This window comes from Oryzias latipes, chromosome 3, assembly GCF_002234675.1.
Source record: "Oryzias latipes chromosome 3, ASM223467v1".
Lineage (NCBI taxonomy): Eukaryota > Metazoa > Chordata > Actinopteri > Beloniformes > Adrianichthyidae > Oryzias > Oryzias latipes.
In genome coordinates, this window is record NC_019861.2 from 32,441,188 (window position 1) to 32,453,803 (window position 12,616).

At 40.3% G+C, this 12,616-nt stretch overlaps 1 protein-coding gene across 2 annotated transcripts in view; it reads left to right on the forward strand.

Annotated features, from left to right (window-relative positions):
- The window catches only part of LOC101170749 (synaptosomal-associated protein 25-A), a 38,684-nt gene that overhangs the window by 13,615 nt on the left and 12,453 nt on the right, over nt 1-12,616 (forward strand). For both annotated transcript variants that reach the window (XM_023953676.1, XM_023953675.1), the window contains exons 2-4: nt 1,980-2,078; nt 2,732-2,773; nt 10,798-10,846. In XM_023953676.1, coding sequence (XP_023809444.1) covers nt 2,007-2,078; nt 2,732-2,773; nt 10,798-10,846 — 163 coding nt within the window. In that variant the 5' untranslated portion in view covers nt 1,980-2,006. The remainder of the gene's footprint in view (nt 1-1,979; nt 2,079-2,731; nt 2,774-10,797; nt 10,847-12,616) is intronic.

A 12,616-nucleotide genomic window follows, 5' to 3' on the forward strand; every position in this document is an offset into this window, starting at 1 on the left:
GGCTTCAAGAAATCTGTCGAACGTGAGACCGCCTACTTTTATCGAGGCATCTGATTGGTCATATTTATAACGTGAATAACTTGAAAAACCAAATTAGGATTAGCAAGATCATGTTACAAAAAAGGTATCAGAGCAAGAATGGTTATTTTAACCAATTGAATGGCTGAGTAAAAGCTGTATTTTGGCTTCTTGGAGCCAGCAGACACTACCTGTTTGAAATGCCAGGGGAAGGGGTTACTGAGTCCAGTTCTCGCACAGTCAACGGTCAACATGTGGGCATTCCGTGAACTCCAGCGTGGATGTGACCGATGGAAGTCTTCAGAGGGATCTGCAACAGCAGACAGGTGATGGGAGCCTGAATGACCTGGAACTCCCAGCAGCTGCTCACGTGCTCAGAAGTTACCTGTAAAATGTGCAGCTCTGCATCACACCATCCATCAAAATGTCGGCATAAATATTTCAGAGTTCCATAATACACAAAATCACCAGCTTGAGAAGCAAATCTGCCCCTCCCTGTTTTCTCCCGGCACATGTTCAATTATTAACCACCGTGTTGGCTGCAGAGGGCGGAGTCAGAGACTGACAGGAAGTCAAACAAGAGCGAGGGTCTTCGTCAAGCTCACCTCAGAGCAGACTCCTCACCTTTCCAGAATTCTGCTTCTTCTGTTGCTAAAATCAAATGAACTCTTTAATTAATTTTTGGTGTCCTGCCTGGATGTAGGGAGCCTCTGCTGTTCTATTTTCCTCTCAAGCCGTCTCTAAACCTTCTCTGTGCGCAGTTAAACCCCCTCATTCAGCACAGAGCCCGGCTGGCTCCAAATGGCAGCAGCTCTGCATGTTGTAGGAAATTAGATCACATGAAGCTTTAATGATTCTGGGCTGAAAGCTGCTGGCTGGTTAAATCTGTATCAGCGACGAGCTCTGCTGAAGGGTCTGCCACGATTGGGGCAATTGAAATAAAAGGACGCACAAATGAGCTTTGATTGGACCGGATCAGTTTGTCCGCCTCATTGCAATCTGAATAGTTCAGGCGAAGTGAAGGTTGCATCGGCAGCAGCTGGATGTGACAGCGGTTCGTCTGCAGAGCAACAAGCGCATGCATTTTTCATGGAGCATACCTCCACACTTTCTAGCTGAGTGTTCGTGTGTTTTAAAATAGACTGACGCCTCGGTCCTGTTCCTCGAGGCAGACTTCACCTCCTTCCTCTTCCTCCCCTTTGACCTGTTATGCAGGAATCATGGTGACCAAAATGAGGATTTCTGACATCTGCTGAAGTGTTTAACTGTGTGCGTTTGTGTCACCACTACCTGTTTGTGTTTCTTTCCCTGACTGTATATAAGAACTGGACCGAGTGAGTGTGACGTCACCCATTAAAAAGTGGTTTTCTTCAGACCCCGACCAAATGAAGGCAATTCAGTCACCTTTCTTTTATTTGTTGCGAGAAAGACGCCGCCATGTTGAGGCCAAGCAGATGTCGTCGGTAAGCAGTGATTGGTCCGCGTTGGTTTAAGGCAACAATTCTATGGCAATCAGTCTCTCCAATCAGGAATGAGCTTGTTGAAAGTCCACACCCCCTACCACTTAAAAAAGGGGCTTCACCAAATCTGTCAATCGAAAATTCTGACAGTTGAACATGGAGGTCAGCAGACTCCACTTACTTTTATTGAATACCTTGCGATAAAGAAAAAAATATTTAAAGCATAAGGATTATCAAGAACATGCCAAAAAAGGTAGCAGAATGCATGGTTACTTTGACCAATAGAAGGAATAACAGCTGTTTATCTAGAAGTCTATGGGGGAAGAAGTCACTTAGTCCGGTTCCTGTATACAGTCAATGGTTTCTTTACATGTAACTAAACTATAATGGTCAATTTTGAGTCTCCTTGAATGTGATTTCTAAAGGGTTTCACTGCGTTTGGACGGTTGCTGGTTTTTGTACCACACTTCCTAAAACTTCCTCTGGTTTTTTCCCCGACAGCTGTTTTGAACCGGGTCGACAGTCGACATGGCAGACGAAGCGGACATGCGCAATGAGCTGGCCGACCTGCAGACTCGTGCGGACCAAATCACAGATGAGGTACGGCGGCCTGCACCATTGACATCTTCATCACCAGCATTCCCTGAAGCACTGTAGCTCATTGTTTCAGTGTTTGTTCCCCCCTCTAATCACCCTCACTCATGTCACCAGACAGAGAATTTCTTCTAACTGTGGAGCTGAACAGGCTGTTCTTCTGGGACATTTGAAAATGACCTGTTCTCCAGCCTGACAGATACAATAAATGTGACTCCCCCACCCCCACCCCACCCTCCTCCTTCTCGCTTCAACACCCTCCTCTTTAAAACGGTCTTTCATTAAGACTGTGCTTTTCCTTTTTGGATAACCGAGAACTTTGGCCTCTTTAATGACTTGAGAGGAGCTCAGGAAGAGCAGATAATTCCGGGAGCAGCAGAATAATAGAGCAGCCAAAATGGCCTCATTGAAAATTCATGAGGAGAGGATGCAGGGAGGGGCGGAGGGGAAGAGATGGAGCGGTTTGATAGGAGAAAGAGTGTAACAGAAATAGATTCACAATAAGAAGACCAAAAAAAAAGCCAGAAATAATCCATGATCATTGTGAAACCCGTGTTCCCAAAATGTTGTGAGTTTTCCGTTGGACTGTGATGAGCAACTGTAAGTTTGTACCTGTTTCCCTCTGAGCTGCCAGCTGATGACTTGCTTTCTGTCTGCAGTCTCTGGAGAGCACTCGGCGCATGCTGGCGATGGTGGAGGAGGTGAGTCTAATAATTCAGCGACAAGCATCGTGTTTAGAGGCCGAAAAGACGGCGAACAAGCTCAGTCCTGGATCAAATTTTGATTACTACGTGTGTTTGCCTTCGCTGACTTCATTATTGCAGACCAGCACTGCCCTTTACTTCTGCAGAGGATTCAGTGCCAAACTTTCCAAATATGCCCATCATCCAAACTTCATTAAACAGAATTACACACATTTGCGCAGATGATCTTTATTCATTCTTTTACGACCCTCACATCTACGCTCCGTCTTTTTTCTAATCCCATTCAGTCTTTATGATGATTGAAATTACAGATTTGTGTAGATGGCACCATCTGCTACAGGACTGCTTCCCCCGGTAGCTTAAAACAAATCTTTATGTTTCTTTTTTTTTTACTTTTAATAAAGAGAGTGTGGCATTTTGTTGACTCTTCATTTCCTTTTAATTCCCAGCATTCCCGTTTGACACCTTGCAGACTGTAGAAACGTCCTGTAGGCACTAGCATCAGAGACCTTCTTTAAGTGCAGCTGGCCTCACTTCCTGCCCGATTTTAGGCGGCTGCAGAAACTTGTGTTTTAGCCCCTCTCCAGCCCCTGGATGAGCCACCAACCCATAATGAGATCTACCGCGAGAGACAGGGGGGAGACCTGTGGGTGACCCGAACAATAGCCTGGCCTTTAAAGATAATACCAGCAGAATGCCACGTTTCTGTACCAAGTGTTTGTAAAATGTCCTGAGGTTTGTTAGAGTGGAGATAAAATAAAAAAGACGCAGCAGGAGACGTTTTAAATCGTCAGGAATCAGAAAATCAAAAGCCAAATCTTTTTGTTCTTCAACAGATTTAGGAATCGGATTTAGGCAACCTTTTTCAAAGTTTGTTGGTGTGAAAATCATCTGGAGTAGTAAATAAAACCATAAAACGTGGATTAAAAGGATGTCGTCACTACAAAATGGTCACTGCGGAGCTCTAGAAGAAGAATGACACATTTTATCACTGCTGAAATAACTGCTCCACGGTTGTTTGGAGTTCCACAGGGCTGTATGTTAGGACATCTTGTGTTTTCCCTGTACCTCCTTCCTCTGGGTCCCAACACAGGGGGTGCAGCAACCTACACAAAATATATACATATGTACTTAAAAAAATATACTTTGAACTGTCCCTTTGACTGAAGTGATCCCACTTGGACAGCATCAGATTTTCCTGTAGCATTCAGGATCTTGTTTAAAGGATGACCTCTAAAGAACACAAAACTAACATTTTCACCTTCAAAATTATTCTTTCTTAAGTTGTTTGATTAAAAAAATCATTTTTAGTTAGTTTATTTCATGACAATAGATATGAATGCATTTGTTCTTAGTGATTGGAAATTTAATCAACTATATGTAGTTGCTCTAATTTACATGTCATTTAACGGCACACATTCAGAGGGACACACGTTTTTTCTTAAGTCCATCACACAAAGAAACCACAATCATCTCATGGCTGCAGTGCACTGTACCATTGTGCTTTTCTACCCCTTTGTACTTACTGGATGCTTCTTGAAAAATATTTTGGAGGATTTCCAAAGGACTTCACCATTCTTTGCGACAAATGGTGACTACAACGTGCTAGGCATGATGGGAACGTAGCAATGAGTTGTGGAATAGTGGTATGCTAGAGGTTCTAAACGTGCTAAATGTTCTCACCCCAACTCGTCCTACATGGGTAGGGACGTCGCTCCGCGTCACATATGGCTTTGGCTGAACCCAACTTGTCTTTTACGTTTTCAACCATAAAAATAATTTTATTTTAATTTCTGTTTACATACCAACAAACATGTAGGCTATTTTAAGTGAAAGTAACGTATCGAGCGCTGCTTTCAGACTAAATGAGGACAAAGAAAAATACATTTCGGTTTTTATTATTAATATTAATAATAATAATATTAGTAAGGCAAAAGTCAGAATCTGTGAAACTTTAACGAAGTCATTTAATCGGAGCAGGCAGCACATCGAAAAATGGCGAGTTGGACTCACCCAAAGTGTCAATATATGAAGCGGAGAAGGGTAAAATGCATACATGATGAGTCGGGGTGTGAATGAGTTGAACTGCAATGTGCAATAGACCTTCATGCATTGATGTCTATTAAATGTGTAATATAGGTGTAAACATCAAAATATCCATAATTTAGTATCTAATGTGTCCGAGAACTTAATGCAACACTTTCAAGTCAAAAAACACTTTCAGATTTTTGCAGACGAGCTGACGAAACGCTGAACCTGCTCCTAAAAATGAAAAGAACCGCTGCAAACAGAACCGTCTCTTCATCTAAACTAGAACATTAAACCATTTTTCTCAGAGTCAGTTAACAGACTGCAAAAAGATTAAAGTCTCGCCTTGAGACGGCTTCATTTATTTATCAAGCATTCATGAAGGGAGATTATTTAGACTCAACAGCGTTTTAATATCTTTAAAATGACAGCAGTAAAAAGATTCATTTTTTATTTCTTTAATGAAAAAGACAGAATTAAGATCAGCTTTTGAGACGATAAAGATCCACATTTATGAAAGTTTCCGTGAAAACCGTTCATCTTTACCGCGGCTCCTGATGGAGCAGAAATGAAAAGCCTGCTGGGTGAAACGTGAGAAAATGTGTGATGGTGTGATGGATGCTAATGAAAAGAAAATGAGATGAACAGCAAAGAGATGGAGGATGGGTGGGGTGTGAAAGATGCGTGGATACTGAGATGAATCTGAAGGACATCAGGCTCAAATTCCCGCTCTCACATGGTCTGCATTTGTTGCTGTTGTAGGACAGCACAAACGCAGATGACACATGTAAATGTGATATACTCTCCCCCTGTGGCTCGCTGCAAAACTGCAGTGAATATATGATATTTTTTTTAGATTTATAGCAATGTAGACAAGTGAAAATAGGATCTGATGGGGTTTTTTTTCCAAGCGTTTCTTTGTTTTTCTCAGTTTTCAAGCTGTGAAGGGTAAAGAAAAACCTAGAAAGGTCAACTGCCCATAGAAAGCCTATACACAAATTAAAAGACAAGAAAAACAGTCAAAATAAAATAATTGGATGTCTTAATACTGAGTGAGGAGGCTGCAGCTGACAGGAAAGCAAAGAAAAGCAGGACCTAGAGTAAAAACTAGGTTGATGTGGGTGGATGTAAAGGACAATAGGAGGTGAGTAATCAATAAACTAAAAATGGAGCAGACTTTTTTTTTTAGCACAGCTGTGTCTCACTGGGCTGTGACAGACTTGGACAGAAAAAACAGCAGTGAACAACAATAAAGCGACAAAAAGGAAGTATTTTCAGAACATAAAAGCTGCTCGGATGCAGGACATTCCTGAGTGATGTAGTCCTGGAAACTTCAGGGGTCTTTCTGACAAAATAGCCGTTTTTCAGTCTGTTTCAGATGTTTGGTTTCATAGAAACCTTGATCCTAAATGAAATCCCTCCTTCAGTTTAGAAACAAACTGCTGAAAAAAACCCTTTTTTATCTATATTGACATGACCACGGTCAAACAAGGCACCGTACATTAAAACGCAAAGCATTCAAAACAACAATGAAAAGGGTAAAGCAAAAAAGTTAAACAGTAAATTATAAAATAAATGACATATAGCAAAAAATAATAACACTCATAAAAGCAAAACCAAATAAAACAATTCATGTTGTGTCAAAAAACTGGCTGAGTAAATATCACACTTTTTATTTCAACATGAATCCTTGTCCTGGAAGCCATGACCTTATATTTTATACCCAAGAGAATTAAATAAAGATCACAGCATTGCAGGTTCGTACATTTTCTTTAGTGTTCATCAATCATGAATCATATTTATTTTTATCCTTAAAAAAAAGTCCTGCTTGTGATTGTTGGAGAACCAGAAAGGGGTTCGACTTTAAGAAGCACCAGGTGAAAAACAGCAAAGTGTGAAAAGGACCTGCCTTAATTGTGTGTGAGCGTGCACGTGTGTGCAAACGTCCACACTTTGCCAGTTGGCGCGCTCAGCTTTCCTGTCCTGCTGCTCTGAAGCTGCCCACACATGTCCGTGATTTTCCCATTATTCCTTTGGGGTAAACAAGCGGCTGTCCTGCCATTTCTATTTACCTGCAGTCGTGGAAGTCCCGGCTCGTTTATTTTTCCACCGTGCACACAGAAACTGTCCTCCTTTTAAATTCGATTTTTGGTCATGCAGAAACGCAGCAGTTTCATTTCCCCCCTCCGATATGGATCAAAGGCCACAGGCCGAGCTTTTATTTCGGCCCATTTGAGCGGCACCAACGTCTGATTCCTATCACTCCTCCTGGAAGGTCAGCGCACACTTTGATAAAGAATAGGTGGTGCGTTAGGCGAGCGGCCCGCAGACTGTAATATCTGTCAGAGAGTTGTTTGGTTTGCTTTGTGTTGTGTGCTCTCTACGGTGTGTTATTGTGTGACGCATCACGTGGGGGGTTTTACAGCCCTTATTTGTTTCTTTTACATTTCCAAATCAATCTGGAACATTTCATTTCTTCAGCTTTTATCTGTAGTTTTGGGGCCAGCGGTGAAGGAGGAACAAAAGAGGGTGGAACAGGGGTAAAGAGGCGGTGCAGCCAGGATGGAACAGGTGGAGCTGTGAGAAAAGAGTCAGTAAGAATGACAGGAAAGGCGATGACACCAATGAAGATGTTTGGGACGGTGATGCTGAAGGCATGTAGATTTAAAGACACTGAGCTTCTCTATAGGAGTGAAGAAGAGGGATAGGATGAGGACAAAGAACAAAAGAGGAACACCTCAGGATAGGTAGACTGAGCTGGGCTATGTCCAAATACCTTTGCTACTCCTTAACGCCCAAAAGACTCTATAACGCGGGACCATCCAGTCCCCTGGGTTTTAATGCAATTCCGATATGTGCTCACCACTTTAAAAAAAAGAAAGATTTATTGGCAAGTATGATGTCACACATTGGTTAAAGTAAAAGCCTAATAAATATTCAAACATTTTACAAACACTATTTATGAATACACTGTGTTCTTATGACGAAGACTAAGATGATTCAGAAAAGTAAATCTACGTACATTTTTTTCTGATGACAAATCGTTCACATGCAAAGCGTTGTGGTCTATATTTGCTAATTGAGTGAGCATCAAAGAACACTAGTTTTGCGCAGACTTCTGGAAAAATTCCAGGTTACTAGAATTTTTGAATTTTAAATTGGAAATTCAGAAATCCAGAAAAAATGTCAAACTCCTATAGTGGACCAAAAAGTAAGTAGAGAGGGAATTCGGACAATCCGAAAAAAATGATAAACCTCCTATAAAGAGCAATAAGTAGTGAGTAGTAAGTTGAATTGGACACTTTAATACAACATATATAGTGCACCAAGTAATGAGTAGTAAATGAACTGGGACTTCCCGAAAAAAAAAAAAATACAAACATCCTATATATAGCAATAAGTAGTGAGTGATAAATGAAATAAGACACTCGAAAAAATTGCAATTGCCGTTTATTAAGTGAATTTGGACACTGAAAAAAATGACAAACACTGCAGTGTACTACATAGTGAGTATTAAGTGATCTTGGACACCCCTAAAAAATTACAAATCGTTAATACACTCTGAAAAATGGCAAATATCCTAAATAGTGAACTAAGTAATTGAAAGTGAGTGAATTCGGACAAAGCCGTGGTTTTACATGTTTGGGGAGAAGGATGCTGAACTCATCAGTGAAGGATGCCAGCAAGGAGGCTTAGAGCAGTGTTTTTCAACCAGTGACCAGTGTGCCGTGGGAGATGGTCAGGTGTGCCGGGGGAAATTGCCCTCATTAACTGATCTAAAAACATTTTCCATCTCCAGGATATCAGCTCTCTGTTTATCCAAACAGGCCCTGAAAAAAAAAACAGAAATTAGGAATATGAAAGATCGTAAAATACTTTTTTCTTTGTGTTTGTTTGATTCTATTAAAGACATTTTGATAAGAATGATGGTACCGCAATTTAGCTGCAACTAAAGCCGTTTTCTGAAAAGTCCCGCCCCTTTAACTGTCTCCGCCAATCATTCTTGGAGGCTGAATCACATGTCATCAGTCTGACCAATCAGAAGTGGTTGATGTCTTCACTTCCTTGTCATGATTCTGTTGATAAAGTCGCTCAGTTCTAACAAAAATACCAGCTAAAGCTCGTCTTTAGCGGTGTAGCTTTCCACAGAATCCAGTGTCAGACCGTGGAAAAAGTGAACGAAACAATGAAGCTCAGAGACGCTTGTCTGTCTGCGTTCGGCCGATATTTGCACTCCATCTCCCATGATGCATTGGGTTAAAGTGACAGCATCTCAGCGCACAAGGAGTCTCTCCTCTTATGCTTGAAACAACAACGAACACAAATCAAACAGTTTTTAAATCTTCTATCTTAACTTTTATTACATCTTTTAGAAAAAACAGCTGCAACTTCCAGCTTTTTCTGCCACAGTTATCACAAAAATGCAGATCAATGTAGATCAATACAGACTATGGGTTTCTCCTTTTTTATTTTTTTATTTTTGGATGGTGGTGTGCTGCGGGATTTTTGTCAAGGTTAAAGTGAGCCGTGGCTCAAAAAAGGTTGAAAAACACTGGCTTAGAGGAAGAGCAAAGAGGAGATCTAAGAATGAATAGTAAAAATGGCATGAAGAGTGTGGGTGTGGCAGAGAATGGTGCAGAGAAAAGGATCCCTTTAAGTTAATTTTTGTGGGGGTTTATTCTAATACAATTTTATTTTTGCATTTTTATCTTTCTTATTTACAAATAAGCGGTAAAAAGATTCCCCTGGGTGTTTTCTATTAATTCTTCTGTTGCACTACAGTGTGGGAGGTTACGGTAAATTAGTGCAGAGACACAATCAATTATGATCGAGGAGCAACCACTGCATCACAGTTTCAGGAGAACCTGAGTCCATTGTTTTCCAGTAAAAGCAGATTATTCCTCACAGTTCAAGACTGTTTTCAGTCCTCCAAGCACACAGATCTACCAGCAAGCCGCTATAAGCATTAGGAGAATAAACTCAATTTTCCTTTCTTATCGACATTTTTGTTAACTTATGCGTTGCAGACATACATAGAACACAGAACATAAAGCGGCTTGAACTAAGACGAATAAAAGTTAGATCAAAGGAAGCTAATCTATAGCCAGTTTTGCAGAGTTTGCACAACAATGCAAACGTGCACAAATTAACACACCTCCTTAATGCATACAAAAACGAACAAATAGTCCAGTTGAGGGGTGCACCAAGCACACAGATCAAACAGTCATGGAAGGGTTCTGGCCAACCCAGATCACTGGGAAAGTCTTCCATTAGAGACTGTAGTTTGTTATTTTATGAAAACCATTTGATCTGAAATGAACATGGAAGAATGATGGAGCTCCACTAATCTGCACCTGACAAAAAAAAACAAGGTCACAGGACTAATCAGGCCAACTTACCAGTGTTTGACCTTAATTCTCTGCAGATACAAGTTTGCTCTAAAGCTTAAACTGCAGAAACAAATGATAAAGTCAAGCATGATGAAGGTATTATTGCGGTTTTTGTGGGGTGATGAACTGCTGTTGAAGAATTTGGTCTGACGGCTGTGGATCAGTGGGTCATAGTATGAGACAATGATCAGCAACAGAAAACCTGAGTGAAGAATCAGGTGCTGAGATGAGCCTCTTACCAAAATCCAGACACCAACCCAGATCAGATAATGGTTGAAATGGCTCAAAACCATTAACCCCTAACCCTAACCAAATCAAGTATAATTCTTTAATACTGGAGATGTCGCCAGCGACACCTACATAGCACATGCTCTTTGACGTTTCTACTGTTTATGCAATCAACATAAACCAGCTGATTCTGACACGGTTTTTTTAAGTCCGCTTTGCACCGACATGCAACACATTACTAACGTAAAGTGTTTGCTAATGGCAGAATCAGCTGATTTACGTTGATTGGGTACTAACTCTGTTGGCCTTGACTCATCTGTGCCACTCATCCCTCTTTTACCTCTCTTCTCTTCCTCTGTCCGGTCTGTCTCTTAGAGCAAAGATGCCGGCATCAGGACTCTGGTCATGTTGGACGAGCAGGGAGGTAAGTTTGTGGGCGGAGCTCAGTCGTCCGTCACAGTAATCTGCTTGGTCCTGCTCTTGTTTCTCTTTGCTGCACGTTTAGCCTGTATAGCAGCATCAGCACGTCCAGTATATGTAAACCCGGATAATAGAAGATTTATGACCTTTATGTTTGTGACGTCGCTGGAACAGAAGGACAGAACATTTCTATCTTTGAAAGTAACAAAAGACAGAGTCTGCCTGATTATATGATTATACTGGATGTTGCTGTGGAGCTCGCCTTCTCCGCTTTGCTGCCTCTGAAGCAGTTAATTATCGATAGAGACAATCTAAGAAATGATGTTTTATCAGTAAAAGGATTATAAAATAGAGTATTTCAGCTTCTTTTGCGTTAAATAAAACTCTCTCTTTAGACCACTTTCTGAAAAAGTCCTACTGACTGCTAATCCCTAATCCAGATAAGAGATAATCTATATATATATATAAAAAAAATACCAACAGTTCGTAATTTTAGTTTTTTTTGTCGTGTTTGCTTCACTGTTTGAACGTGATTCAGAAGTCAGAAAGACACGTTTGAACAAAAATTGATCCTTAACCCACATTTGACAGAAACCTCTGGATTATCCCCAAAACTACAGAACAAACAGTCTGATGAATAAGGACACAAAGGAGGAACTTTCTGGAAGGTTTGTGTCCTGTTACAACTGAAGTCAAAGCGAGAGAATTTCCCAAAAACCATCAAAACTATAGCTGGTGGTGGTAGTGTGATGGTCTGGGGTTGTACTAAGGCTGCTGGACCTGGTCAACTCCTATCATTTTTGTAAATGTAAACTTCATCCCCTATCAGAAAATATTGAAATCTGTCCTCAATGATGTCCAACTCAAGGTTTCTTGGGTCCTATACAAAAACAGTTATTTTGCATCTAAAGAAATAAAAATTTAAGACTTCAGACTAAAAGAAAATGTATAATTTTTAGGGAAGAGATGTGAACAAACACTTTTAGGTTGAAAAGATGATCACATTTTGGAATCTAAACTCATCATTTAAAAAACTGAGCTTTCTATGAATGGTATATACAGAACCTAAACTTCTATGTTTGATTAATCTTTTGAATTTCACATTTTGTGTTGAAATTATCTCAGAGTTGATCTTTCCTAATTTGCTTTTTGGATTCGGCAGATCAACACCTACAAGTCATGTCTTTTTTTAAATTTAATTTAATTTTTTTAACAAGTCATGTCTTATGGATGACGATTAGACAAACAGAGGACCTTTATTTTTCTAAACTACAGGATGGATGGTGACTAATGAGGGCCAAAAGTCTTGAAAACTTAAATTCACATCGAAACTGAAAGCTTGAAAAATCGGTGTTCAAACTCCAAATAGATAAAACCCCAAAAAAAGGATTAATGATTTCATAAAGTCGAATTTAACCTGCATTCTTTTTTAATCAGTTTCAAATTTTCTGTTTTTTGGTTTCAAAGCTCAAATTTTCACTTTCAAATCTTCTTTTCAGTTTCAACATTTTTTTCCAGTTACAAGTCGGTCTGTTTCGACTTTGGGACCCTTTATGGCGATTGAGGGCGGGGCTTAGATGACGGACCAATCAGGAAGATGAGGCTGGAAGCTTCAGGCTCATCAGTAGACAGTAGAAACATGGATAATCTCCCCTCCAGGATATGAAAACACAAAATTCAAGCGGCCGTTGTGAACAAATTGGCCACATTAGACACATATTCATCTTTTACAAGTAATTCAAGCTGTATTTTGCAATAGTAACTGCTCAAATCT